Source organism: Anolis carolinensis, chromosome 1 (genome assembly GCF_035594765.1).
Source record: "Anolis carolinensis isolate JA03-04 chromosome 1, rAnoCar3.1.pri, whole genome shotgun sequence".
Lineage (NCBI taxonomy): Eukaryota > Metazoa > Chordata > Lepidosauria > Squamata > Dactyloidae > Anolis > Anolis carolinensis.
Window position 1 is genome coordinate 139,812,942 of NC_085841.1, and position 25,765 is coordinate 139,838,706.

A 25,765-nucleotide genomic window follows, 5' to 3' on the forward strand; every position below is an offset into this window, starting at 1 on the left:
GACTCTATTTGGAGGGACTGTCCTCATTAACCTTCAGCCACTTTTTTTTTTTACGAAGTCCTGGTTTCTCTCTTGTCTTCCACTTTTCCACTTTGTCTTCAGCTTACTTCAATTGTTGAAAACTGAGTCCAAAGTGAAAAATAGTTTGCATTCAATTAACTCAGGAAGAGAGGAAGAATGGCATCTTGTCCTTCCCAGTAGACTCAGGTAGAAGCAAATTGTTGCAGCATGTCGCACTTGTTGGCTCTTATCAATAGCCTCTTCCACTCTAATAGAGCTTGGCCACCCATGTCCAAGTTTTCATCTGAAAAGTTTGGAAGATATGCTGCTGGATAGATATCTTTGAATATATTGTATGACATTTAACTCCTAGGTTTGAACAATGTCCTTTTTTTTTTTTTAAACGATGAGTCCAAAAGCTTCTGTGGTGGCATCTTTTTCTTCTAGCATTCTCCCGCCATCATGAGAAATGCTCCTAAGCTTTAGAAGATTATAAAAATCATAGCAAAGCAAGAAACGTTTATGAATTTTGTTTAGAATTCTGCTCTATGGACAAGGAAAGCTTCAAAAATTAAGTTTTGTTCTGCAAAAAGCCTCATAGCATTTACTTTCTCTGTTCCATTGTATGTATGTTTCTCATCACCTCCCATGTGCACACGGTTTGAGTGTCTTCTCTTTTTCAAGAAGCATTTTATCATTTCCACGTCTATACATTACTTAAGGAGAAAAGAAAAACAGTAATATGAAATAAAAGCCAGGTCTTTGTAGCTAGTAAAATGTGAAAATTGGGGTCTTTCACACAGCAATCTTCTCAATTGAATTAAATTGAAAGTGCACAGACTACTTTCAGACTGAGAGACTGAAGTCATCTTTAAATGGTGAGTACAGTAGAGTCTCACTTATCCAACACTCGCTTATCCAATGTTCTGGATTATCCAATGCATTTTTGTAGTCAATGTTTTCAATACATCGTGATATTTTGGTGCTAAATTCGTAAATACAGTAATTACTACATAGCATTACTGTGTATTGCACTACTTTTTCTGTCAAATTTGTTGTATAACATGATGTTTGGGTGTTTAATTTGTAAAATCATAACCTAATTTGATGTTTAATAGGCTTTTCCTTAATCTCTCCTTATTATCCAACATATTTGCTTATCCAACGTTCTGCCGGCCCGTTTATGTTGGATAAGCGAGACTCTACTGTATATCCATGTGGATATCATGCTACCATTCAGTGAGAAGAAGGCTGTGGACTTGGGGACTGAAACCATCACAGTAGCAACATGATGCGATACCAATTGCCAGACCATCACATCCCTGTAATGAAGTCATCAGGGTGAGCTAAACCCATCAATATTCCCTGATCGCACTGTGATCTTGAGACTTACTCATGCAATGAATCTAGGCACTTCTGTGGTTGCATCTTCTACTCTTTCAGCACTTTGCAATCATCATTATTGTCATCCTCATCATCATGAGTACTGGTGTAGTGGGAGGACAGAGTTACACAGTAGGCATGTGTGATCAATGAAAAAAAAAGGTTCTAAAGTCACTTCGAAAGTAGGGGGGCTGGCACTTTGTTTCTAAAGTCATTTCTGAATTTTGAAGCAAAAATTTCAAAACTTCCCAAAAATTCAGAATATTCATAATTAATTCATTAATGGCGGATTGTCTTTACTTTGAAAGTCCTTGTTCTACTTCAGAAACTTTGTTTTTGTGGCTGAAACCCTGTGAAATTGGTGGACAGTGGACAGACAACCAGCAAACCATAATGTGCTATCATAGCACAATGTCCCTTGTGCAAAGACAAAGTTCTGGCAGTCTCATACATGTTTTGTGACAGAACCAATCAGGAAGTGACAGTTATCAACCAGGCAAAGAATCATAGCACACCATCAAACCACTCCCGACAGATGCCCATCAGCCTCAGAATAAGGAAATCTGATCCTGGCTTGAAAGTCTTATTTCCCATTTCACAGGGATTTTTGGGGCCAAGATTTCGTGACTTGAACCCTGAGGGCTTGAACCCAAAGAAGGATTTAGCTATGTGTAACATCACGTGGCTGGGGTCCCCAGACTTGGGGAATCCACTCAAGCAGAGAGAGTCTGGAAATGAGTCCCATGCAGTGCTTTGAGGAGGCCAAACAAACAAACAAACCCAAAAAGGGGAGAGGACTTGAACCCCCCCCACCCGAAAAAAAAAAAGATTCAGGTATGTGTAACGTCAATGTGGCAGTGGAGACAGGACTTAGTTTGAACCCAGAGTAACTTTGCCGGATGCCCCAGACTTTAGTGCGCCCAGCTAATTTGGGTTTTGTGAGCGATGGGACTTGCAATCAAACAAATCAACACATACAAAGCAAGAGAGACAGGACTGACTAACTTGGCCTTGGAGTGCCTTGAGGAGGCCAAGGCCAATCAAACAAATACACAAAAAATAGCCCTTTCCCCCTAGTTCCAAGATACCACCCTCACTTTTTATACCAAAAAAACCCCCACCTTCTTCTAGCTGGCTGCTTGCTTGCTTGCTTAAAATAAAATGCGTCAGACAGATAGTTTCGCCCTCCCAACCCCCACCTTTTTTCTCAAAAATAAAACGTTACTTCTCCTGCTTCTTAATTTTAGAATTTTAAAAGAAAAAAAGAACCCCTCTCCCACCCTTTTCTTCTAAGTTCTTATTTCAATGGCTGCCTTGCTCCACAATAACAACAGGCCACTGCCAGGGCAAGCAGGCAATCTGAGTCACAGGCAGCAAAAGAGAAAGAGTCCAGCCGGCACCCACAACAAAGCCAAGCTCCCTCTACAACCTCCCGGCCCTGAATGTGAGCCTCATGGCTTGCACAGGCGCTTTTCAGGAAGGATGTCCAAACCCCTCCCCTTACATGAACGTGCACTGCGATTGGTTAGGGAAGCAAGCCCAGGCTAGGCTGCACCTCCTTGAAAACCAAGTTTGTTTGCTTCAAAAATGCATTGCTTTATATCCTAACAAATAACGAGCCCATTACAAGAATAGGCTCTAATGCTTTGAAATCACAGGTTAAATCCGAAGCGCTGACGCGCTTCAGAACCTGTTCGCAAATCAGAATAAATACGATTTTATTCCAATTTACAACAATTCCGAGGGATAGCAATATTTATGTATCATTTCTCTTCCTCTGAGGAAGTTCCAGAAGTTCCCTAGTTTTGAGTTTATTTCTGTTATCCTAATTACCTCCTCGAAACTATCCACTTCTTTTTCTCCATCAGATCAACTGTCCAAGTTTTTTCTCTCCAGATTTTTCTGCCCCTTGTTGTTTCCCAGCAGGCTACAGACTGCCCTATTCTTGCCCCACAGGTTGTTAGCGCACAGGCATAAACATCCCAGCCACAGGCAGATACTGTTTGTTTGATTTGCAGCTTACCAGCAGTGCCATCTTTCACAGTTTCAAAAAGTTAGCAAAGTAATAATCAGTCATTTTCCACACTTCACTTTGCAACTGTGAGTGTGTCCTTTTCCATTTTCCCTGTAGGGGATTGAAGACACTGAGGCTCTTTCAGACGACATAATTATATTCCAGTGGATGAACAGATGCCTATGAGTGTAGAAGGTCCTTCATGTATCCAAGCACTAGAACATTATATATTTTGTCAGGTATGCTTTAGGTCAGCAATGTGAACTAGGTAAACACTTCAGAACATCTTGACTCTCTTCATTATCTTTCCAATTGGTTAACTTTGCATATTGTTTTTCTGAAAATGTTCTATACAATTCATAAACTGTGTGTTTCTAATTTTAAGGAAACATACAAAATTAAAAAGTAACAAGTTCCTCATAGTAATTTTCTAGTCTCAATATATGTCATGATATTAATTTAATATATTCAGTGGAGTAAAAAGGATAGAAGTAATTTCTTGATCACATAGAAATTGGCTTTTTCCTATAAAACAGGTGTTGCTGCGGATAGGATTGCAATTCATTCCAAAGGTCGTTTCACAGACAATCTTTCCCCTCAACATTTGATCTCTTGTGACACCCGGAACCAATACGGATGCAAAGGAGGAAGCATAACGGGTGCTTGGTCTTATCTCAAGAAATATGGGTAAGTGATTGTTTACATATATCATACAGTGTGTATGTATTCCCTGTAAATTTAAAACAATCAGACCCAATAATAGTTTAAGAAAAATTATCTAATCATCTAGACTTTGTTGCAAGATTATAATGTATATATTACAAACATCTACCAAGTACAAAAGTAATGATGATATATTTTCTCTACACGTAACACAGGTTGAGATATTGGACAGCAGCATAAAATGAATAAATACGTATTAAGCAGTTTAATCAACTGGTTGTTGTTAAAATGAGGTTCAGACAGTGTGATTTGCCCAAGGCCACATATGGTGGATCTGCACTGTCGAATTCATGAAGCTTGACATTATTTTCATTGCCATGGCTCAATGATATGAAACCCTGGGAGTTGTAGTTTCTCAAGGTCTTTAGCCTTCTCTGCTACCATAGCATGAAGCCATGGCAGTTAAAGTTGTGTTAAACTGCATTAATTAACAATATAGATGAACCCCAGTGGGTTTCCATAGCTGAGCAGTGATTCAAACACCGATTTCCTGTGATCATAGTCCAACACTCAAACCACTCCTGCTTCTGCTTCAATAAGTTATGTATGCTTCTGGGATCACTGTCAAAGCAAGTAAATATAATAAATAAAATATACTTGGCCACTTTTCCAGCCAGTAAACCCTATGGGATACCTTTTGTTCAACAGTCAAACAACTATCCAGAATATCAGGGCAGCAAATCAATCAATCCAATCAATCTTTTCTCTAGTATTTGAATAGTGTTTGGCCAAAACCTGGATATAAATATGAATTTACTTCATTTGCCAATTCCCTCCTTCCTGAGTTCACTTGTCTGCATTTATTTATATCTTACTTTTTTCCAGGATGGGACAAAAGGTGGATCACAATATTGGTTAAAATCAAATATAATTGATTTTCTGTATTAAAACAATGGATAACAAAAGAGATAAACAGGAATGTGTGTGTATATGAAACACACACACACACATTAAAAGGGGATTAAAACATAAAAATAATGATGATAAAAAGGCAGCATCCTGGCCTTACAGAATTAATATCCTTGACATACCGTGCAAATGAATGGCATACAAAAATATTTTGAGCCTCAGGAATAGAGTTTGGGTGGAATAAAATGCAGCTATGCTTTGGGGCATGCTGTGATCACCAAATATGAACTCTCTTGTAAGTAGTTTTCAAGATAGCTTGGAATGAAAAATAGAATCATAGAATAGTAGAGTTGGAAGAGACTTCATGGGCCATACCGTCCAACCCCCTGCCAAGAAGCAGGAAATCACATTCAGAGCACCCCCGACAGATGGCCATCCATGTGATGTTGGCTCAAACATCCTTGGCCATAAAGGATAATTGGAAGGAATGTGTTTTGTAACTTAATTCGGTTGTGTGTGTGTGTGTGTGTGTGTGTGAACCAAAGTAGCAGATAATTCTGATGAAGAGCCTGCAGAGCTTCTGCCTCTTTATGGGCACTTCCAGACAGGGGTAAAAGCCGCGCCAAAGTGGGCTTAAAAACACAACCCAGCCCAAGCCTGGGCTTTCCCAGGCAGGGTGTCTAGATGCTCTCCTGGTAACTGGGATGGCACCCAGACATTCAGAAGCCCCTCAAAACAAGATTTAAATTTTTTTAAAAAAATTACCAGGCCACCATTATTGTGGTCATTGAGTCCTCTTGATGTATAGAAGTGACATGCCAGGAGACCCAGGAGAGGGGAGGAGGAAAATTGCTCCTCATTTCTATGTGCCAAGAGGACACAAGGACCACAAGTAATTGTGGTTTGGTTAGTTTTTTAAAAAATAAATTAATTAAAGCTTGTTTTGGGGGCCTGGAGGGAGGGGTTGGACATCATCCTACACCTTTGATCTCCAGGAGCCCAAGAGGTGTGAGATGATAATGGGGATTTGCTCTCCAGAGGAGCCCCGGTGGCGAAGTGCATTAAAGCACTGAGCTGGAGACAGAAAGGTCCCAGGTTCAAACCCCGGGAGCGGCCGCTGTTAGCTCCAGCTGCTGCCAACCTAGCAGTTTGAAAACATGCCAATGTGAGTAGATCAATAGGTACCGCTCCGGCGGGAAGGTTACGGCGCTCCATGCAGTCATGCCGGCCACATGACCTTGGAGGTGTCTACGGACAACGCCGGCTCTTCGGCTTAGAAATGGAGATGAGCACCAACCCCCAGAGTCAGACATGACTGGACTTAACGTCAGGGGAAAACCTTTACTTTTACCTTAGTCCTAGGACTACTCGGAGCTGAATACCCACAGGCCCAATACTCCATTAGACCTGGGCCTTTCAGGAAGACTTGGATCTAATGGGGTATATAATTAATTTGAACGGCTAAAGACGTCTTTGCCCGTGAGAGTGCTGGTGCCCCACCAAAATACAACTCCCAGGATTCCATAGCATTGATACTATGGCATTCAAAGTGGTATCAAACTGCATTAATTCTACACTGTAGTTGCTGAATTAATTATATAGTATAGATACACCCTAAGACCACAGCCCTTTATTTATTTCCATAGGAGTATGTCACACTGCTTTCATTGGGATCTGTTTCAGAGCAGACATTATAGAAATGGGCATGAAATAATTCTCACTTTAGACAAACACACAGGATTTTTTTTTTGCATTTAATGCTTGAATTTCTATTCAGCCATAGAACTTACTGTGTAATGTTAGGCAAGTCACACTCTTTGAGCCTCAGAAAAAGGCAGTGACAAACTCACTCTAAACAACTTGTGCCAAGAAAATCCTATGGTAGGTTCAAGGGGCATCATATGTCAAAAAATTCTTGAAGGCATGCAACAACAAGAAGCTTCCCACAGCTTCATTCTCCTTTCAGGGTGGTGGACATTTCTGCATTTCTGGAAATAAACTTTCATGACATGAAATAACCCCAGGTGTTCATTCCTTGGCACAACTGTTGAATAATAGCTGGGATTATGAGTGTCCTCAGAACATGAATAAAGAAGGTGGAATTAATCTATTTTTTTTCTTTTTGTTCTGGTGTCTCCAGGATATATTCATCTGAATAAATAATTAGGAACAGTGTGCAGATTGGCTGGGTAGGCTATAGGCTTGCGGGATCCACTTTTAAAACTCTCTATATTAGTACCCTGAGAGCCACCAATAGAAGCCAAAAGTATACTCCTGCTCTCACATTACTGTTATCAAGGTAATGAAAGGGTCCACAGAGATCCTTTGCTCTTCTAAATATTCTTGAAAGAATTCTCCTGTCATCTCTGACAATTAAATATGCTAGCTGAATATTTAGGGAATTGAAACTAGGGTTGGAAAGGATATTTGAAAATACTTTTTTAAATGGGTGAAAAAATTATTTCCTCAACAAGGAAAAACCTGTATCTGCAGAAAAATTGTGGGGAGGTTTGCACAGAAAATAGCATTTTCTACACATGTGTATCTACAAATAATTTCTGTGCAGAAAATGCAGTTTCCTAGCAATGAAACTCCCACTGACATGTTTTATGCATAAGAAGTCCCTGGCTGTATCAGAAAATAATATTTATCCCCCAAAATATCATACAGTATCCTGTACAAGAGGCTAAATTGTGTACCTTTATCGTCTTTGTGTCTCATTTGGGAGAAAATCAGGATATAAATTGAATAAATAACTTTTCGATGATGGAGCTACATTGCTGACACGATATGCAACCTGTATTAATTTTACAGTTTGACACAGTTTTTGTTAACTACTGTGACTCAATGCTATGGAATGATGGGAATTGTAGTTTGGTGAAGCCCTAGCACTATTTGGCAGAGAAGGCTAAAGAACATGTAAAACTACATTTCCCATGGTTCCACAGTATTGGGCCATGGCAGTTAAATAGGTGTCAAACTACATTCATTCTACTGTGTAGATACAGCTTCAGAAGCTGCTCTGGGGAAGAGCCATAGCATGGTCTCTACACTTCTGTGTTTACTTTAAATGGATTTATATTGCTTGGAGAGGTTTGCTCTCATGACATGGCTATTGGCAGATATCAGTTTCCTGAAATCTTTTGGTTTAAATACAGAATATACTCCATCAGATTTGTTTCTAGTTCACACATTGTTTCATCTCCCTTCTGCAAAAGGTTTCTTTACTAAAATTACTCATTACACCTATGCATTCTTCTTGTTGACCAAGAGGAGAATAATTTTAGATAATGCTTATATAAATCCAACTTTAGAAGTGTGTCTTCATGCTTCAAAGAATAATGTGAAGGAAAATGCATTTTTAAAATGAAAGATACTTTTGACTGCTTCTTCCAAGAATAATGAGAAGGAAAAAACATTTTTTTAAATATAAAAACACGGGATTGCTTCCACACTCCTAAAATGTATGGAAAATATTTTCTAGGCTTTTAAAAAATGAATTTCAGTAATAATTCAGTGCAAATGTGATTGTTGTTATGTGCCTTCAAGTCAAGATACGGCCTCATTAATATTTATAATTACCCATAACAAGTATTATGTAGGCTCAGGGGTAAAGAAAATCAGAATTCTCTTTCAAGCGAGAAATCTAAATTCTAGTGCTTGTTCACTGTCATTTAATTGCTCTGTTTATTTATATGGCAATAATTTGACATTATGAGAGTACTCATGGGTGTTGGAAATTAAAATGCTTTTTGCACCAATGGGATGCCAATTTCCAATATTAATTTAGTGAATTAAGCACGTATTATAGGCTTCCACAAAAATTTAAACACCCAAACTAACTGCCTGCGTAAATATTAATGTTAAATAAAAATGACCCAGAAAACATGGGTCAGTATGGTATCTCTATTTGTCACAGCATCTTATCTAGCCTTTTTTGGTTGTTTGGGTAGGAAGATGGTGATGGCAATAGATCTTGCATTTCTGGGAGAGTAGAGGGAGTTGGTGCTTCCCAGATAGATTCCAGTTCGCTTCCATTATTTCCCGGTGGTGGTCTCTCATCCATTTTGCAATCCTTAGGGCCTTTTATATGTTTGTCTTGACAGATGTTCTCTCGACAGTTGCTGTCCAGGGCAGGGACAATACATTTCAACATCTGAAGAGCCAAATCATTCCCAAACCTTATCTTAATTTTGTTGGGACCTTCTGTCCTTGTCACAATTCCTTGGTCACAGAAGTCAAAATCTGAGGCTTTCTGGGGAAGCAGATTAGCCTTACAATAGGCACATATTCACCCTTTCATGTCTAATGACCTCAGCTGCTTCCTTCCCAAATGCACTAATGAGGTTAAGCCACAAAAAAGAACATGATCTGTGATGTTATTTGGCAATATTTCTGTTGCTGGGTTGCTGTGAGTTTTCCGGACTGTATGGCGATGTTCCAGAAGCATTCTCCCTTGACATTTTCCCCACATCTATGGCAGGCATCCTCAGAGGTTGTGAGGTGGCCAGTTGCAACATTCACACTTGCCTCAAACAAACAAGAGTTCTTTCTCCCTCCCTGGACCTTCCACAGATATATAAACCCCACTTGCCTAGTTTCCAATAGACTTCACAACCTCTGAAGATGCCTGCCATAGATGTGGGTGAAACTTTAGGAGAGAATGCTTCTGGAACGTGGCCATAAAGCCTAGTAAAGTCACAACAACCCAATGATTCTGGCCATGAAAGCCTTTGACAACACATTTCTGTTGCTCTTTGAAGATCTAAAATTCCTTTTCACACTTTCAGTTAGGTTTCATTTATATGGCAAATTTTCTTCAGAAACTCTCAATTTCACAGCATAAAATACAGATGAACTGATACAAAGCACCTCAAAGCTTTTAAGCATCCTTTGACATTTTCATATTTTGCTCTTTCTTTCACTTTTTCTTCCTCTTATCACCCTTACATTTCTTTAGTTTCTGTGTTACGCAAAGAGCAATTTTAACTTTAAGCTTCTTAGCATTGATGATTTTATAGGAATGCAAGTGCCTAACACACTAATCCAATTATGTGTGTTCTACCCTTTTTCTAATGCAGAATATTTTTAGAAGTATAGCCAAGTCTAACTTATATTATTCAGTCCACAAGAAAAAAAGTGTATGGCAAAACAATCATCCATTGCCTTTCTGTACAAAGTTAAAAAGGCTGAACACCAAGGCATGGGTGCACATGGAGTCTTTTCCTCTCCTCTGTCTAACTCTCTTGACTATCTGCCCATGCAGTACAGCACACCTACCATTAACTGCTACAACAGTGTTTGTGGTTATCATTGGTTCAGGGCTGCCCCCAGACAATGTCAAGTCAGAGACTGAGCACAGGATAACTTTGCCTCCCATTACACACCTTGAAGGTGACTAGATCACTAGTTGAATCTTCTTCAGAATAGAGAATGAGTCAACATATTTCACTGCACCACAGTGATGCTGGAATCAGGGAAACATACAACTATACTTGCACCAATGGTAATAGGGGTTAAGATAGATTGTTAGGATTCCTTGGTATGTCACCTCTGTGTCTTGTCTGTTGTTACCTCCTCATCTGATAAGACTTAGATTAAGGGAAATTTAATACAATCACAAAATGCTACTAGAACAGGCATAAAACTGATAGTTCCACATTTTTCCTATATTACGCAGTCATAACCCGTCTCCATGGCAGGAAACCACTTACACATCACAGCTTTGCCAAAGCTGATTTGGCAGGGATGGACATGAGCAGTGTCTTCTTACTCTCCCTGCACCTTGATTCCCCCCTCCTCCCCCACATAACAGAAAATCCTTCTTACCATCACTGCAGGTCTGTACTTTCTGAATCTGTGCCAGCCAGGTCACTATAGAGTTGTGGAGTAGTAATAATAAGAACAATAATGATGCTTTATTTGTAGTCTGCCCTCTCTCCCCAGGGGGACTCAGGGCAGCTCACAACATAATAGTGGCAAGATAAACAAGAAAAATATAAAAGCACACAACACATTACAATACATTATGCAGTAAGTTTAAAACAAGCAAGATTAAAAATTATCCTTAGATAAACATCATTTAAACATTTAAAGCTAGTTAAAGTAAGCCCTCTCCCTCCTCCCAAGCCCTATTGTTCCTGTCTCACATAGATTTAGATCACATAGGGGTTTTTTTTTTGGGGGGGGGGGTCAGGGTGCAATGAAGGTAAGAAAGCACTGTCACTCACATCCTCAGTCTGCCTGAGCCCAGAGAATGTGGGATTGCTATGCAGACATGATCCTGGATTGTGCATGGCGATCACAAATAGCGGTCTCAACTGCCAAAACAGTGGCAAATTTAGGATTTGTCTGGAAGATTCAGACCTTTTTTCAACCCAGGGTCAAGCTGAAGGAAAAGATGGAGTTAAAGAGTAGCACCTAGTGTACATTATGTGGACACGCTAATGCAAGGATTACATTGTATTAAATGACAGGCGGAAGAAGGCTGCAACAGACTGAGAAGCCACTCTCGTTGTGTTAACCACACCACTGCTAGAACCTCACTCTGTGAAGACTGTGTGTTGACCGGCCGTACACCGACCTCCACACATTAAAAAAAAATCACGCACAGGCGTCTTCCAAGAAAAATAAAAACAAACCTACAAAACTCCCATGGCGATCAGAAGTGGTGACGGGGGCAGGACTGTGAAATCTGGAAGCCCCTAGTACCAGACTGGCACATGGGTGGTGGATATGGACTCAGTCGTTTTACCTCAAGGACCGAGGCAGTTGAGTAGTCCAGCAGCTGTATCCATGACTGAGCAGTCCTTTTTAGGATCTGCTGCTCACCCCACAAAGGGAAGGGGCTAGAAAAGGTGCCCTAAACATAGTCTGCCTCTCTTATCCCTGACTGGGCTGCCGCGTCCAGAGGGGTCACCACTCTGTGTCCAAAAACAAGAAATGAACTTTGGAACATGGAACGTACGGACACTGTTGGATAACACTGACAGCGAACGCCCCGAACGCCCCGATGGCTATTAAGATCGTCCCCAAATGCAGACTCCAAGGAAGAAAAACAAGCCGTAAAATGAATACCCAAGTCCTCCAAATGAGCCCTTCTCCAAACAACTGTGACACCCCTGGCTGCGAGAGCACTGGAAACCAATACACCGAGGCCAATAACAATCTAATATCTTTTAAGGAATTAAGAAATTAAAACGAAAACAAGCAGAAGATATAGTTCATCAATAGACCTTCCAGGAAAGGTCAAATATAGTCCAGTAATATATTGTCCAATGTATAATATTAGAGTTTAAAGTTTGTAATCCAAAAAACCGAAACGCACTCAAACTTCCAAGTAGTTTGAGTGGGGAAAAGTCCAAGTCTTTACTAGAGTTCAAAACAAGTCCCAGGCAAGGAATTGTAGACAAGGCTGCATACGCGACATGACAAGGCAAGGCTGGAATCACGGCAAGGCAAGGCAAGGAACACGGCTGGACAAGGCACGGCTAGGCTGGAAGGTAGTGGACTCCGATGCGGTCCACACTTGGCTGGAAACGAAATTATCCCTTCAACTGTCACGTTGACTCCACGCTGGCTAGCCAGCAGACACAACTTTTAAAGAACTTCGAATCTTCCCTCAGAACAGGTGTCTCAAATGAACTAGAACAACATCTTGACCAGATGCAATCCTCCCTTAGAATTCTCAGGGGAAGATAGGTTAATCAGCAGATTCCCTTGCTGCTAATCGCGCGCTTCGTCTCCTGCCAGCTTTCTCCTGCCTGTTAGTTTCCACAAACATCTTTCTATCAAAGAGAGGGGAACTGGGAAGAGAAGACTCCATTTCAAGGGCCTTTTTAATGAGCGTTGAACTAGAATTGTCAATAGGGAACATCTGGAACGGGGCAGAGACTTGCTGAATCGGCACAAAACTTGTTTCCTCATCACTGTGGTCCACAATGGAGTCAGGTTCATGGCCCAAGGGTCCATGGGACATCACAACAACACTCAAAGAGCATCTACCCACAGAACACCCCGAAAATGTTGAGGAACATTAGAACAAACTGAAGACCTCCATCATCACAGCCTATGAAGACACCATTGGATACAAAACTAAGAAACATCAAGACTGGTTTGACGATAACGACAAAGAGATCCAACAGCTAATTGATAACAAAAGGAAAGCCTTCCAAACATGGCAGAGAGACACCAACTGTGCTTCCAAGAAAAAGATCTATGCCAGTGCAAAAGCTGAGGCCCAAAGAAGGACCAGAGAACTCAAAAACATCTGGTGGAGAAAGAAGGCTGAAGAAATCCAACACTTTGCAGATACCCATGATGCTCAGAGATTTTTCAAAGCCACAAAGATTATTTACGGACCAAGAAACCATGGCATACAGCCTCTACGCTCATCAGATGAAACCAAAATTCTGAAGGACAAAACATCAATTGCACTATGTTGGAAAGAACACTACCAGAACCTGCTGAATCACAGCTCCAATGTGGCTGAAGGGACCCTCTCAGAAATCCCGCAACAACAAACCAGGGATGAGCTTGCAGCACTGCCTAGTTTGGAAGAAGTTAGCAATGCCATCAGCCTACAAAAAATCAACAAAGCCAGTGAACCTGATGGGATTCCTGCTGAAATCTTCAAGACTGGTGGACCTGAGCTGATACAACAATTCCACCAGCTCATTGAAAAGGTGTGGGTGACCGAGAAAATCCCAGCGGACTTCAAGGATGCCACCATCATCACCCTTTTCAAGAAAGGGGACAGAACAGACTGTGGGAACTATCGCGGTATCTCCCTTCTAACCTCCACTGGGAAAATCTTCGCAAGAATCCTTGCAAACCGCCTTCTCCCTGAATCCCAGAATGGCTTCCATCCCTCCAGAGGAACAGTGGACATGATCTTCACTGCATGACAGCTCCAAGAAAAATGCAGGGAACAAAACCAACCTCTGTACATGGCATTCATTGACCTTGCAAAGGCATTCGACACAGTAAATCGCAGCGCTCTCTGGACCATCCTCCAAAAAATTGGGTGCCCTGACAAATTTCTGAACATCCTGCAGCTCCTCCATGATGACATGATGGCAACAGTCTTGGACAGCAACGGCTCCCAAAGTGACCCATTTAAGGTGGAATTAGGTGTCGAGCAGGGATGTGTTATTGCCCCCACCTTATTTTCCATCTTCATCGCTATGATACTTCACTTTGTTGATGGGAAGCTTCCCACCGGTGTGGAAATCATCTATCGGACAGATGGCAAGCTATTTAACCTCAGCAGACTAAGAGCCAAAACCAAGGTCACCACAACATCTGTTATAGAACTCCAATATGCTGATGACAACTTAGTCTGTGCGCACTCAGAAGAAGACCTACAAGCCACTAAACACCTTCGCAGAAGCATAAGAGAAGCTCGGCCTCTCATTGAATATCGAGAAAACCAAAGTGCTCTTCCAACAGGCACCAGCTAATCCCTCTGCAATGCCAGGAATACAGCTTAATGGTGTAACATTAGAAAACGTTGACCATTTCCACTACCTTGGCAGCCACCTCTCCACAAAAGTCAACATTTACACTGAAATACAACACCACCTGAGCTCTGCGAGCACAGCATTTTTCAGAATGAAGCAGAGAGTGTTTGACGATCGGGACATCCGTAAAGATACCAAAGTACTTGTTTATAAAGCCATTGTCCTCCCAACCCTGCTCTATGCCTGCGAAACGTGGACTGTGTACAGACGTCACACCAAACTCCTGGAGCATTTCCATCAGCGTTGCCTCAGGAAAATCCTGCAAATCTCTTGGGAAGACAGGCGGACAAATGTCAGCATGCTGGAAGAAGCAAAGATCACCAGCATTGAAGCGATGCTCCTACACCATCAACTCTGCTGGACTGGCCACGTTGTCCGAATACCCGATCACTGTCTCCCAAAGCAGTTGCTCTACTCCGAACTCAAGAATGGGAAACGTAATGTTGGTGGGCAGGAAAAGAGATTTAAAGATGGGTTTAAAGCCAACTGTGGCATAGACACTGAGAACTGGGAAGCCCTGGCCCTTGAGCGCTCCAACTGGAGGTCAGATGTGACCAGCAGTGCTGCGGAGTTTGAAGAGGCACGAATGGAGGGCTTAAGGGAGAAACGTGTCAAGCCAACCCTGACCGGGACCGTTTTCCACCTGGAAACTGATGTCCTCACTGCGGGAGAACATGCGGATCAAGAATAGGTCTCTTCAGCCATCTACGGACACACCCTCAAGACCCTATAACTGGAGGATCATCATCCTCGGTCTATGAGGGATCGCCTAAGAAAGAATTTAATGACAATGTAGATGCAGCCCAACAACAATAGAATCATAGCACTGGAATACACTGCCAATCAATGCACTCTCAACAGTTGGATATCCCAGCCTCTGTTTAAAAGCCTCCAAAGAAGGAATTCTGCCACACTCCTAGGCAGTGTTTTTCTTGCTATTCAGCAGGAATCTCTTTTCCTATAGTTGAAATCCATTGCTCTGTGCCCTTGTTTCATTTGTCTTCAGACCTTCCCAAGCAGCAATTCCTAGGTTTTCATTCCTCTGAGGCCCCGTTCACACAGCTGAGCAAAATCCCACATAATCTGCTTTGAACTGGAATATATGGCAGTGTGGACTTGGATAACCAAGTTCAAAGCAGATATTGTGGGATGTTCTACCTTCTCACAGCATCCATAGCCTGAATGGGCTGCCTCATTGTACCTACTTTAAAAAAAGAAGAATATCTGTTACGAACAACCTGATTTTAAAGACTGTTGAATCATACAATCATAGAATTGTAGAGTTGGAAGAGACCTCATGGGCCATCCAGTCCAACCCCCTGCCAAGAAGCAGGAAATCGCATTCAAAGCACCCCTGACAGATGGCCATCCAGCCTCTGTTTAAAAGCTTCCAAAGAAAGAGCCTCCACCACAGTCTGGGGGAGAGAGTTTCACTGCTGAACAGCTCGCACAGTGAGGAAGTTCTTTCTGATGTTCAGGTGGAATCTCCTTTCCTGTAGTTTGAAGTCATTGTTCCATGTCCTAGTCTGCAGGGCAGCAGAAAACAAGCTTGCTCCCTCCTCCCTATGACTTCCCTTCACATATTTGTACATGGCTATCATGTCTCCTCTCAGCCTTCTCTTCTGCAGGCTAAACATGCCCAACTCTTTAAGCCGCTCCTCATACGGCTTGTTCTCCAGACCCTTGATCATTCTTGTCGCCCTCCTCTGCACACTTTCCAGCTTGTCAACATCTCCCTTCAACTGCGGTGCCCAGAATTGGACACAGTATTCCAGGTGTGGTCTGACCAAGGCAGAATAGAGGGGGAGCATGACTCCCCTGGATCTAGACACTATACCCCTATTTATGCAGGCCAGAATCCCGTTGGTTTTTTTTAGCAGCCACATCACATTGTAGGCTCATGTTTAACTTGTTGTCCACGAATGCTACCGTGGAAAGCATTCACATGTCCTCATTCTAGCTAATGGATTACTTTTTTTTTCTTGTGTGCCATTCTAGGCCAAGGTGTGATTTAGAGGGAATGGGTAGGAAATAAAACTGGCCCATAAAATGATGTATGAGATACAGCTTTCTGATGGAACCTGATGAACCCCCACACTCCTAGAAATTTCTGTGACATTCTACTTTTTTCAAACAATGAAAAGTAAATGACAATAAAGAGAAGCTGATTTCAAAACAAGCATCCAGCTTGAATGCTTCAGCTGCCTCTTCAATTAGCTTTTATCTGTAGTTAGTTTGATGTAAAAGGTATCTGAAGTTCAGAGATTTATAAAGTCAGCCCCCAGAGAGTGAAATAATATCCTTATAAAGATTTTCTGAATTTGTTGGCCTTTAGATTTTACACACACTCCCATATAGTGCAATGACAGGTACACACTATTAATTGAGAATGAATGCCCTTTAGAACTTGAATTTTCCCAGAATAATGGCTGCATAACAATAGCTCAATTTCTTTCATTGCTTGAGTACTGTAGGTACAAAAAAACCCCATCTTCTTGACATTGCTTCTAGTTTTGAATGCTAACATGGAACTCCTTAGAAATAATTCATTTTTCTGGTACAAGACTTTCCTCTCCATGCACCATGCACAGAATGAAATAAGCCAAACACAACTGGGCAAAGGTGAGACATTTCTTCCCACTTTTTTGTGATAGAATCAATTAGGAAATGTCATTTATATAATCCAGGAACAAAAATTGTGTTACATAATGTTATTTATGAAATTTCCAAACTACTCCTTCTTCTCCTTGGTCTCTACTTGTAGTTGCTAATATCTTTTATTTCACAGTCACTGTGATATATTAAATATGTTCTTTACTTTGGAAGGAGGTTACTATAAGTGTGGCCCTAAAAATGAAATACATTGCAAATTAAATTTGAAAATGTAGGAGATGAGGGTGTTAATGTAATACAACATTCTTCCAATAGGCTGGTGTCCCATGCTTGCTATCCATTGTTCTGGAACAACCTTCACCAAACTTCTTGTGAAATGTCAAGTGTCTTTGATGCTGAAGGGAAAAGGCAGGCCATACAACCCTGTCCAAATCGCTGGGAACCATCCAACCACATTTATCAGTGCGGCTTGCCCTACAGAATCTCTTCACAGGTAAGTGGAAAATAAAAATCCAGATTCTCAACTCTAGCTATTTCCTTTTCCTCTTTGTGATCAAGAAAGTCCCAGCTATTCCAAAAACTAGAAGCATTTTGTGTGTGTGTGTGTGTGTGTGTGTATGTGTATGTATGTATGTGTATGTATGTATGTATGTATATATATGTGGATGCCAAAATAGAAACTTGATGGACTTTCTTTGAATTCTTCAATATTTTGGGTAGGGAAAATGTATGGGTCTATAGTTCATTACAGCTCCCATCAGCCCTTCCCCTCCCCCTCCAGTCAAAGGTGGGAAATGATAGGAATTGCTGCCAAACAATGTCACCTTCCCCTCCTTGCTAATGAGTGTGTATTGCAACACATCATTGCAAAGGAGCACAAGGGTCCTGATGCTTGAACTGAAAATGCTGTAGCACGTGTAAGTGCTAGATTTACTCCAGCGGCTTCTCTGCGATTCCTTGCTTTGAATGTAAGAACCCTTCTGGGTGCTTGATAGGCCTTCTATCTTTACTACCATCATCTGCCTCTGGCCTTGACATAGACAACTCACTCCAGGGCCAGGGATGAAGAAAGTGTGACCAACAGAAATGGCCCAGGTCTAAAACATCTTTCCATTGTCCTTGGTGGGGAAATGATCCTGTTTAAGTGATTTCTATTAGAGAAAAACTTTAGTGGAGAAATGTGGCTTGCCATTACCTTATTGAGTGATATCTTCAAGCAAGTGAGGGAGGAAAGGGGGAAAGGGATAGTGGCAATGAGTGGCCATAGTACGGAGGGTACTGTGGCCAGGATCTAGTATATGGTGATCCTATTGCAAGGGAAAAAAATATACAGGGTAGATCCCAATATTGGGCACCACAAGCAGTCAAATTGGATCTGTGGGAGAAATTTTGAGTCCCTTCGGGGAGATGGTGGCAGGATATAAAGGTTATTATTATTATTATTATTATTATTATTATTATTATTATTATTATTATTATTGTATGACACAACAAACAAGATAGATATGCTGGATTTCGTTTCACAAAATCACAAGTCGAACACTTCCCACGTGTCTAGGACTGTTTGATGTATTTTCGGATGATGCGTGCAGATCCCAGTAGGGTAGCCTTTTGCAGTTGACAGATCGTAATTTTGTCAATGTCTATTGTTTCCAAATTATTATTATCATTATTATTATTATTATTATTATTATTATTATTATTATTATTATTAAATAGGTACTATTTCCCATATTTTCTAGTTTATTAATTCCCATCAGACAGTGAGCTCTCTGTATCCACAAGGGACATGTTGAGAATATGGAAAAATGCAGATGATCACACTCCATATTATTCAAGCATGGCAATATGAAAACACATACTAAGTTTCAGCCACCTGTGGTGGAGGAGACTTTTGACGACCCAGCAACTCGGTGTCGCGATTTCGCACACCATTTTGCAGACAAAGTCGCTCAGATACGCCTTGAGCTCGACTCCAATTCCACCACAGTGCCAGGGGAGGTGATTGAGGCATCTGCTTGTCCGATTTTGTGGGATTCTTTTAGGTTTGTTCTTCCTGAGACCGTGGTGGAGGTCCTTGGGGCTGTGAGGGCAACCACGTCGGTTCTGGACCCTTGCCCGTCTTGGCTAATTAAATTGGCCAGGGAGGGGCTGGTTGATTGGTTTGTGTTGATTATTAATGCATCGTTGGAGCAGGGGTTTTTTCCATCTTACCTGAAACAAGCTGTGGTTCGTCCACTCCTTAAAAAGGTTTCCCTTGACTCCACAGTGCTGAACAATTTCAGACCAATCTCCAACCTCCCTTTCTTGGGTAAGGTGCTGGAGCGGGTGGTTGCCTCCCAGCTCCAGGGCTTTTTAGATGACATCAACTACCTAGATCAGTCACAGTCTGGTTTCAGGCCTGGTCACGGCACCGAGACAGCCTTGGTCGCCTTGGTGGATGACCTCCGTAGAGAGCTGGACAGGGGGAGTGTGACCCTGTTGGTTCTCTTGGACATCTCAGCGGCTTTCGATACCATTGATCATGGTATCCTTCTGGGACGACTCTCTGGAATGGGTCTCGGGGGCACGGTTTTGTCGTGGCTCCGATCCTTCCTGGATGGTCGATCCCAGATGGTGAAGCTGGGAGACGCCTGCTCGGACCCCTGGCCTTTGAGCTGTGGGGTCCCGCAAGGCTCTATTCTGTCTCCCATGCTCTTTAACATCTACATGAAACCGCTGGGAGAGGTCATCCGGAGTTTTGGAGTTGGGTGTCACCTCTATGCAGATGACGCACAACTCTATTACTCTTTTCCACCTAATTCCAAGGAGGCCTCTCGGGTGTTGGACGAGTGTCTGGCCGCTGTGTCTATCTGGATGAGGAGGAACAAGCTGAAGATCAATCCCAACAAGACAGAGGTCCTCCTGGTCGATCGTAAACCTGAACGGGGTATAGGGTGGCAACTTGTGCTGGACGGGGTTACACTCCCCCTGAAGCCACAGGTCCGCAGTCTGGGAGTCCTCTTGGATTCATCGCTTACGCTCGAGGCTCAGGCATCGGCGGTGTCTGGGAGGGCCTTCACACAATTGAGACTCGTGCGCCAACTGCGACCGTACCTCGCAAAGGCTGATCTGGCCGGGGTGGTCCATGCCTTGGTCACCTCCAGACTGGACTACTGTAATGCGCTCTATGTGGGGCTGCCCTTGAAAACGGCTCAGAAGTTCCAACTGGTCCAACGAGCGGCAGCCAGGATGTTAACTGGGGCCCCTTACAGAGAGAGGTTAACCCTCCTGTTCAAGGAGCTCCACTGGCTGCCATTTACTTTCCAAGCCCAATTTAAGGTGCAGGTGCTTACCTACAAAGCCCTGAACGGTTTGGGACCATCCTACCTCCGTGACCGCATCTCCGTCTACGAACCCACGCGTTCACTTCGGTCATCTGGAGAGGCCCTGCTCGTGATCCCGCCTGCGTCGCAAGCGAGGTTGGTGGGGACACGAGACAGGGCCTTCTCCGTGGTGGCCCCCCGACTCTGGAACACCCTCCCCAAGGATCTCAGACAGGCCCCTACATTGGCAGTCTTCAGAAAGAACTTGAAGACCTGGCTGTTCCAATGTGCCTTCCCAGATTAATAGGAAATCTCCAACACCAAGTCCCATAAGCACTTTATTAGAACTAAGATCGTATATCGCACTCTTCACTTGCCCTATAAGCCTGTCACATCAGCACTTTTAATCTTGTACCCATTACTCTGGCCCGGCCCAGTTTTATTGTGTTTTAGCGTATTATTTATTGCTTGTTGTTTATACTGTTTTAATTGTTTTTAATTTGCTTTTTGTTTTGTATTGTTATATTGTGTGTTGAGGCCTTGGCCTTTGTAAGCCACATCGAGTCCTTCGGGAGATGCTAGCGGGGTACAAATAAAGTTTAATAATAATAATAATAATAATAATAATACTTTACCATGTCTGTATTTATGTCACATATGGGGCACAACAATCTGTGGTCACTTGGAAACATTGTTCTGAATCATACAAATCTGAAAGTCTCACTTTTACTACTTTATTTCTATGGAATGTTAACTGGTGGGTTTTCTGTATTGCCCTTTACTTCAGGCAAATAATAATACTTTGAGCTGTCTCTGTAATATTATGTGTGCAATAGAGTGTGCAATGGACTGCGTTTGAGAGAATGCACAATGATAACATAATATGGCTCTATAATCCCTATGTAAATATTGTTAAAAGTTTCTAAGGATTGAATTTTTCCAGTATCATCAACATCTTTGGTTCATGATCTGCTTTCTATTTTGTATTTCAGTTTCAATGCTCTCTTGAAAGCAAAACCCTGCAAGCCTGATACAAAGACTTTCTCTTTGCTGAGGCTATTGCCTGAATGCATGAGAAATTAATCTGGGCAGAATGGAGAATGGGACTCTAGGGACTTCTTCACACGGCCCTTTTGGGCCGTGCCGCTGTGTTGGCAATTGCTCGTGGCACCCCGTGCACCCTCCCTCCACTCCTCACCACACAGAGGGGCTGGGAGAGGGTGCTTTCCCTCCTTTCCTTCCCCCCATCCGTTGGCAGAAAGGATGGCAAACACATGGCAACATGAATTGCCCCGCCGCCCTTTCTGCCATCACATGGGGAAACCAAAGGAAAAGCCCAGGTAGCTCTGTTGGAGCTACCCAAAATACACATTTTTCTCTGTAGTCATGGAGGAAGCACCTTTTGGCATCCCCCTCCCCCAACTTTAGGAGGAAAGTGGCCAGGGTCTGTCATGCGTCTTGTGATGGCAGGCCCTGTCCTTACCGCGAGGCAAAGCAGTAAAAGAGAGCAAAAATGCCCTGTGGAAAGACACGGTAAGTCCATATATCCGCATGTGCATCAGTCTCTGCCTCCTGTCTCTGATGGAACACAAGTTCAATTCTCTTGGTAATCTAGAATTCTTCTTTGGTAGGATCTAATTTAAGCTCTCAGATGTGATGGTATAAATGTTTTCAAGTTTTTACAGTGCTGTATAAATCTGCTATTATCATGCAGTCAATTTTTGAGCCTCATCTCCAAAAGCTCATGGTTTTAAAAATCAAAAGAAGTCAGGCAAAAAATTCCCACGTGGTTTTATGTAAGAACTAAGTCATTTTAAAATTCTTAAAAACAGCAGAAGGGATGGACATTTTAAGTTAAGGGTCTAAGGAGAAGCTCATATAGTTTTTTCTTATGTAAGCTGCTCTGAGTCCCTTTGGAGAGATGGAATAATAAGTTGTTGTTGTTGTTGTTGTTGTTGTTGTTAGTCAATTTTTGGGCAGCCCAGAAGACCAAACTATGGATCAAAATTGTTAAAGGTAGCACATCTTTATTCTTTTCCTTACATCTGTTTCTCACATCTGATCTAAAATGATAACTATAGAAATATATACATATGTTTTTTTTTCTGTATCTTTAGGATGCTGATATAATGAAAGAAATTAAAGAAAATGGACCTGTGCAAGGTAAAGAAACGGGGAGCAATTGTTGGACTTGGTTACAACATATATGCACAAAAAAAGAATAGCAATGCCCAGCTCTATTCCATGGATTCTGAATCCACAGATTAAACCATTTATACTTGATTTAAAAAAAATCCAAAAAGCAACCTGATTTTATATAAAGACACCATGTTACTGAGCCATAGTATATATTAGGACTTGAGCATCCACAGATTTTAGTATCAATGTTGGGGAATGACTGGATAAAGGACACACTGCATGCACATTGTTTCTACCCTTCTTTGCTACATGTTTTTCTGCATCTTCTACCCTACTGAAAAACCTAAGATTTTTGATAACGCCCTTCACCTCTGTGCTCTGTTTGATTTTCCAGAGGAAATGAATAACACAAAGGAAAAAGCAGTGCTCACTTACTCCTGTGCATAGAGTCAGACCCCTTCCTTTTTCATTGCAACCAATGTTCCTTTCGCCATCCTTTTTTCTTGCAACAGTCCCAGTTCAGTGACTCTTTTTCAGACTGAACCATCACCACCAGCTTGTGTTGCCTGATTTAGAATTAGGGATGGAAAGAATACACACAAGTGTTTGAAAAATGGTTGAAAAGCATATTTTTCATGTGCTGAGAAACCCCGAAGGGAAGAACCTCAAACTGACAAGAATCTTCACAGTTTGGTACTTATTCTGCACAAAATCTAACCATGGTTGCTTTGTGCAGAATACAGAATTTTCTCCACAGTTGTTGTTTTTCTGTTCAAAGCAAAACCTGAAAAGTTTGCACAGGTGAAGTCCCCCCCTTTTTAAAGAGTGCCTTGCAGCAGCAAGAATATTGCTGCAATTACTCATTGCTTCCTTGAGATAAAACTTAGCAAAGAATTATATTTCTTGCCAAAGTTGGGGCACTTAGTTTTCCATGAGGGTGTCAGACCCCTGGCAGCTGGGCACCAAGAACCATACACGGAGGCCAGTCTCTATCTAATATCTTTATTAAGGAAATGTATAAAAGCAATAAAAACAAGTGAAGAATATAGTTCAGAAGCAGACCTTTCAAATGAGGTCAAATATAGTCCAAAATGTATAGTCCAATAAATGATATTAGAGTTCAAAGTTCTTTATCCAATACCGAAACACACACTATTGCCAAGCAATAGCGTGGGGAAATGTCAGAGTCTTAGAGTCCAAGGTAGCTTGACAACAAGGCTGGAACAAGGCTGGATATAACTTGATTCTTAACAAGGTCCGTGACTAGGTACAAGGTAACCAGTGAATCCTGGAACTAGGTCCGTGGTTAAAAGCAAAGCGATGCAAAATCTTGAATACTTGATCCGGGAGGCAAGGAACTGGGGTTACGAAGTCCACACACGATCTCACTCCTGAAGCTGATCTGTTGACTTCGCAAAGAATCTCCTGCGCCAAACACCTATATTGGGTCTCGTTTTCCCACCAACAATCTCTTTCCCTAGAGAACGAGAAGCGAAACCCAACTCTGTCCAGATGCAAGACTCCTTAGAATTTCCCAAGGGAAGCAGGCCTAATCAGCCTGTTGTTTGGCAGCGATCCGTAAACTCCTCCGATTTGCTTCTCTGACTCCTCTGTCTCTAAAGTAAGATTCCCTCCTGGGAAACGGAGGGGAGGAATGCCCAAGGTCTGTTTTACTGAATTCTTGAGGACAAACATCAACATCTGGCAGGTGAAAGGACTCCGGCTCTTGTTGAACCGGCGAAAACCCCATGTTTTCATCTTCATCTGCCACGATAGTACTAGGAACAGGACTACAAGGCCCATGGGGCATCACAGAGGGTTAGTTCTAGCTATCTGTGTTTATGCAATTACACCTGATTATTTATTATTTTATGTCTTCTCCCCAACAAGGGATCCAAGGTGGCTCATAAAACACTTTAAAACCAAGTACACTTAAAACTGAACTAGAATTAGATATCTTTTTTCCAGTTTGGTGGAGTTACTTTTAAAATTACATTTGCCAGAATATTGTGGCCATGCTGTGTGAGCCATTCTACAAGCCATACTTCAAAATGATATTTTTTTTCCCCACAGACATTCTTTTTGATAGTTTTTTCACACATGCAGTTAGATTTAAAGATTAAATGTTTAAAGGGGGATTAACATTCAATCAGTTCGTCCGATATGTTGGAGCGCCTGGTGGCGCAGTGGGTTAAACCCTTGTGCCAGTAGGATTGATGACTTGAAGGTTGGTTTGCTTCGAAGGTTGACGGTTCGAATCCAAACCAGGGAGAGCTCCCTCTATCAGCTCCAGCTCCATGCAGGGACATAAGAGAAGCCTCCCACAAGGATGGTAAAAACATCAAAACATCTGGGCATCCCCTGGGTAACGTCCTTGCAGATGGCCAATTCTCTCACACCAGAAGTGACTTGCAGTTTCTCAAGTCGCTCCTGACATGGAAAAAAAATTAGATATGTTATTGCTTTTGTGCTTACTTCTTTTGAATATAAACCGTTGTAATTTAACTGTTATCTTATCAGTTGTTTAGCTTTTGTTTTAGCCTTGGGCCCCATGCTGGAAAAATGGCATATTAAATAAATAAATACTTCTCCTTTCTCAAAGTGGAAAGAGGGGTGAATGTTCTTGTACTAGATATTTTTTAAGTTTAAAAATGTTATTCCTACAAACACTCAAATGCAAAGCGAGGTTCTTTCACTCCATATCACATTGTACACCCAAGGACCACTAGTGCCTGTTGTGTATATCAGAACAGCAGAAGACGGCATTTTAATGAGTGTAGCTTAAAAACTTGAGCCACATCTGCTGGAATCCACTCTTCTGCATACTATTTTCAGAAGCAGTCCCCATCATAATAGGGCCCTTTTTTTGCATCTGGTGATGCTAATTACCCAGTTTCCGTTTCAAGTGAACTTTAAATTATGATGAAATTGAGAAGTGATGGTATAGGAGACGAGAAAGTACAGATTTCACATAAGCACTACAGTGATACATTGAGTTAAGAGGTTAATTCATTGCATTATTGAACTCTTAACTCAAGTCACCTTTATCTCAAAGCAAATTTTTGAATTTAAATGCGATTAATCTGTTCCTACCTGCTAAGACCTCTTCCCCATTTTTTGTTATGGGCTTTTAAATAAAATGTACTTTATAAATAATGCATAATGTATAAATTCACATTCACATGGAACAATAAAAAGAAAGATCAACTTTAAAATGG

General features: G+C 41.8%; 1 protein-coding gene across 1 annotated transcript in view; it reads left to right on the top strand.

The window, feature by feature from the left end:
• tinag (tubulointerstitial nephritis antigen) overlaps positions 1–25,765 on the top strand; it is a 53,118-nt gene that overhangs the window by 15,520 nt on the left and 11,833 nt on the right. The window contains exons 6-8 of the mRNA XM_003226070.4: positions 3,934–4,084; positions 17,419–17,596; positions 22,526–22,571. Coding sequence (XP_003226118.1) covers positions 3,934–4,084; positions 17,419–17,596; positions 22,526–22,571 — 375 coding nt within the window. The remainder of the gene's footprint in view (positions 1–3,933; positions 4,085–17,418; positions 17,597–22,525; positions 22,572–25,765) is intronic.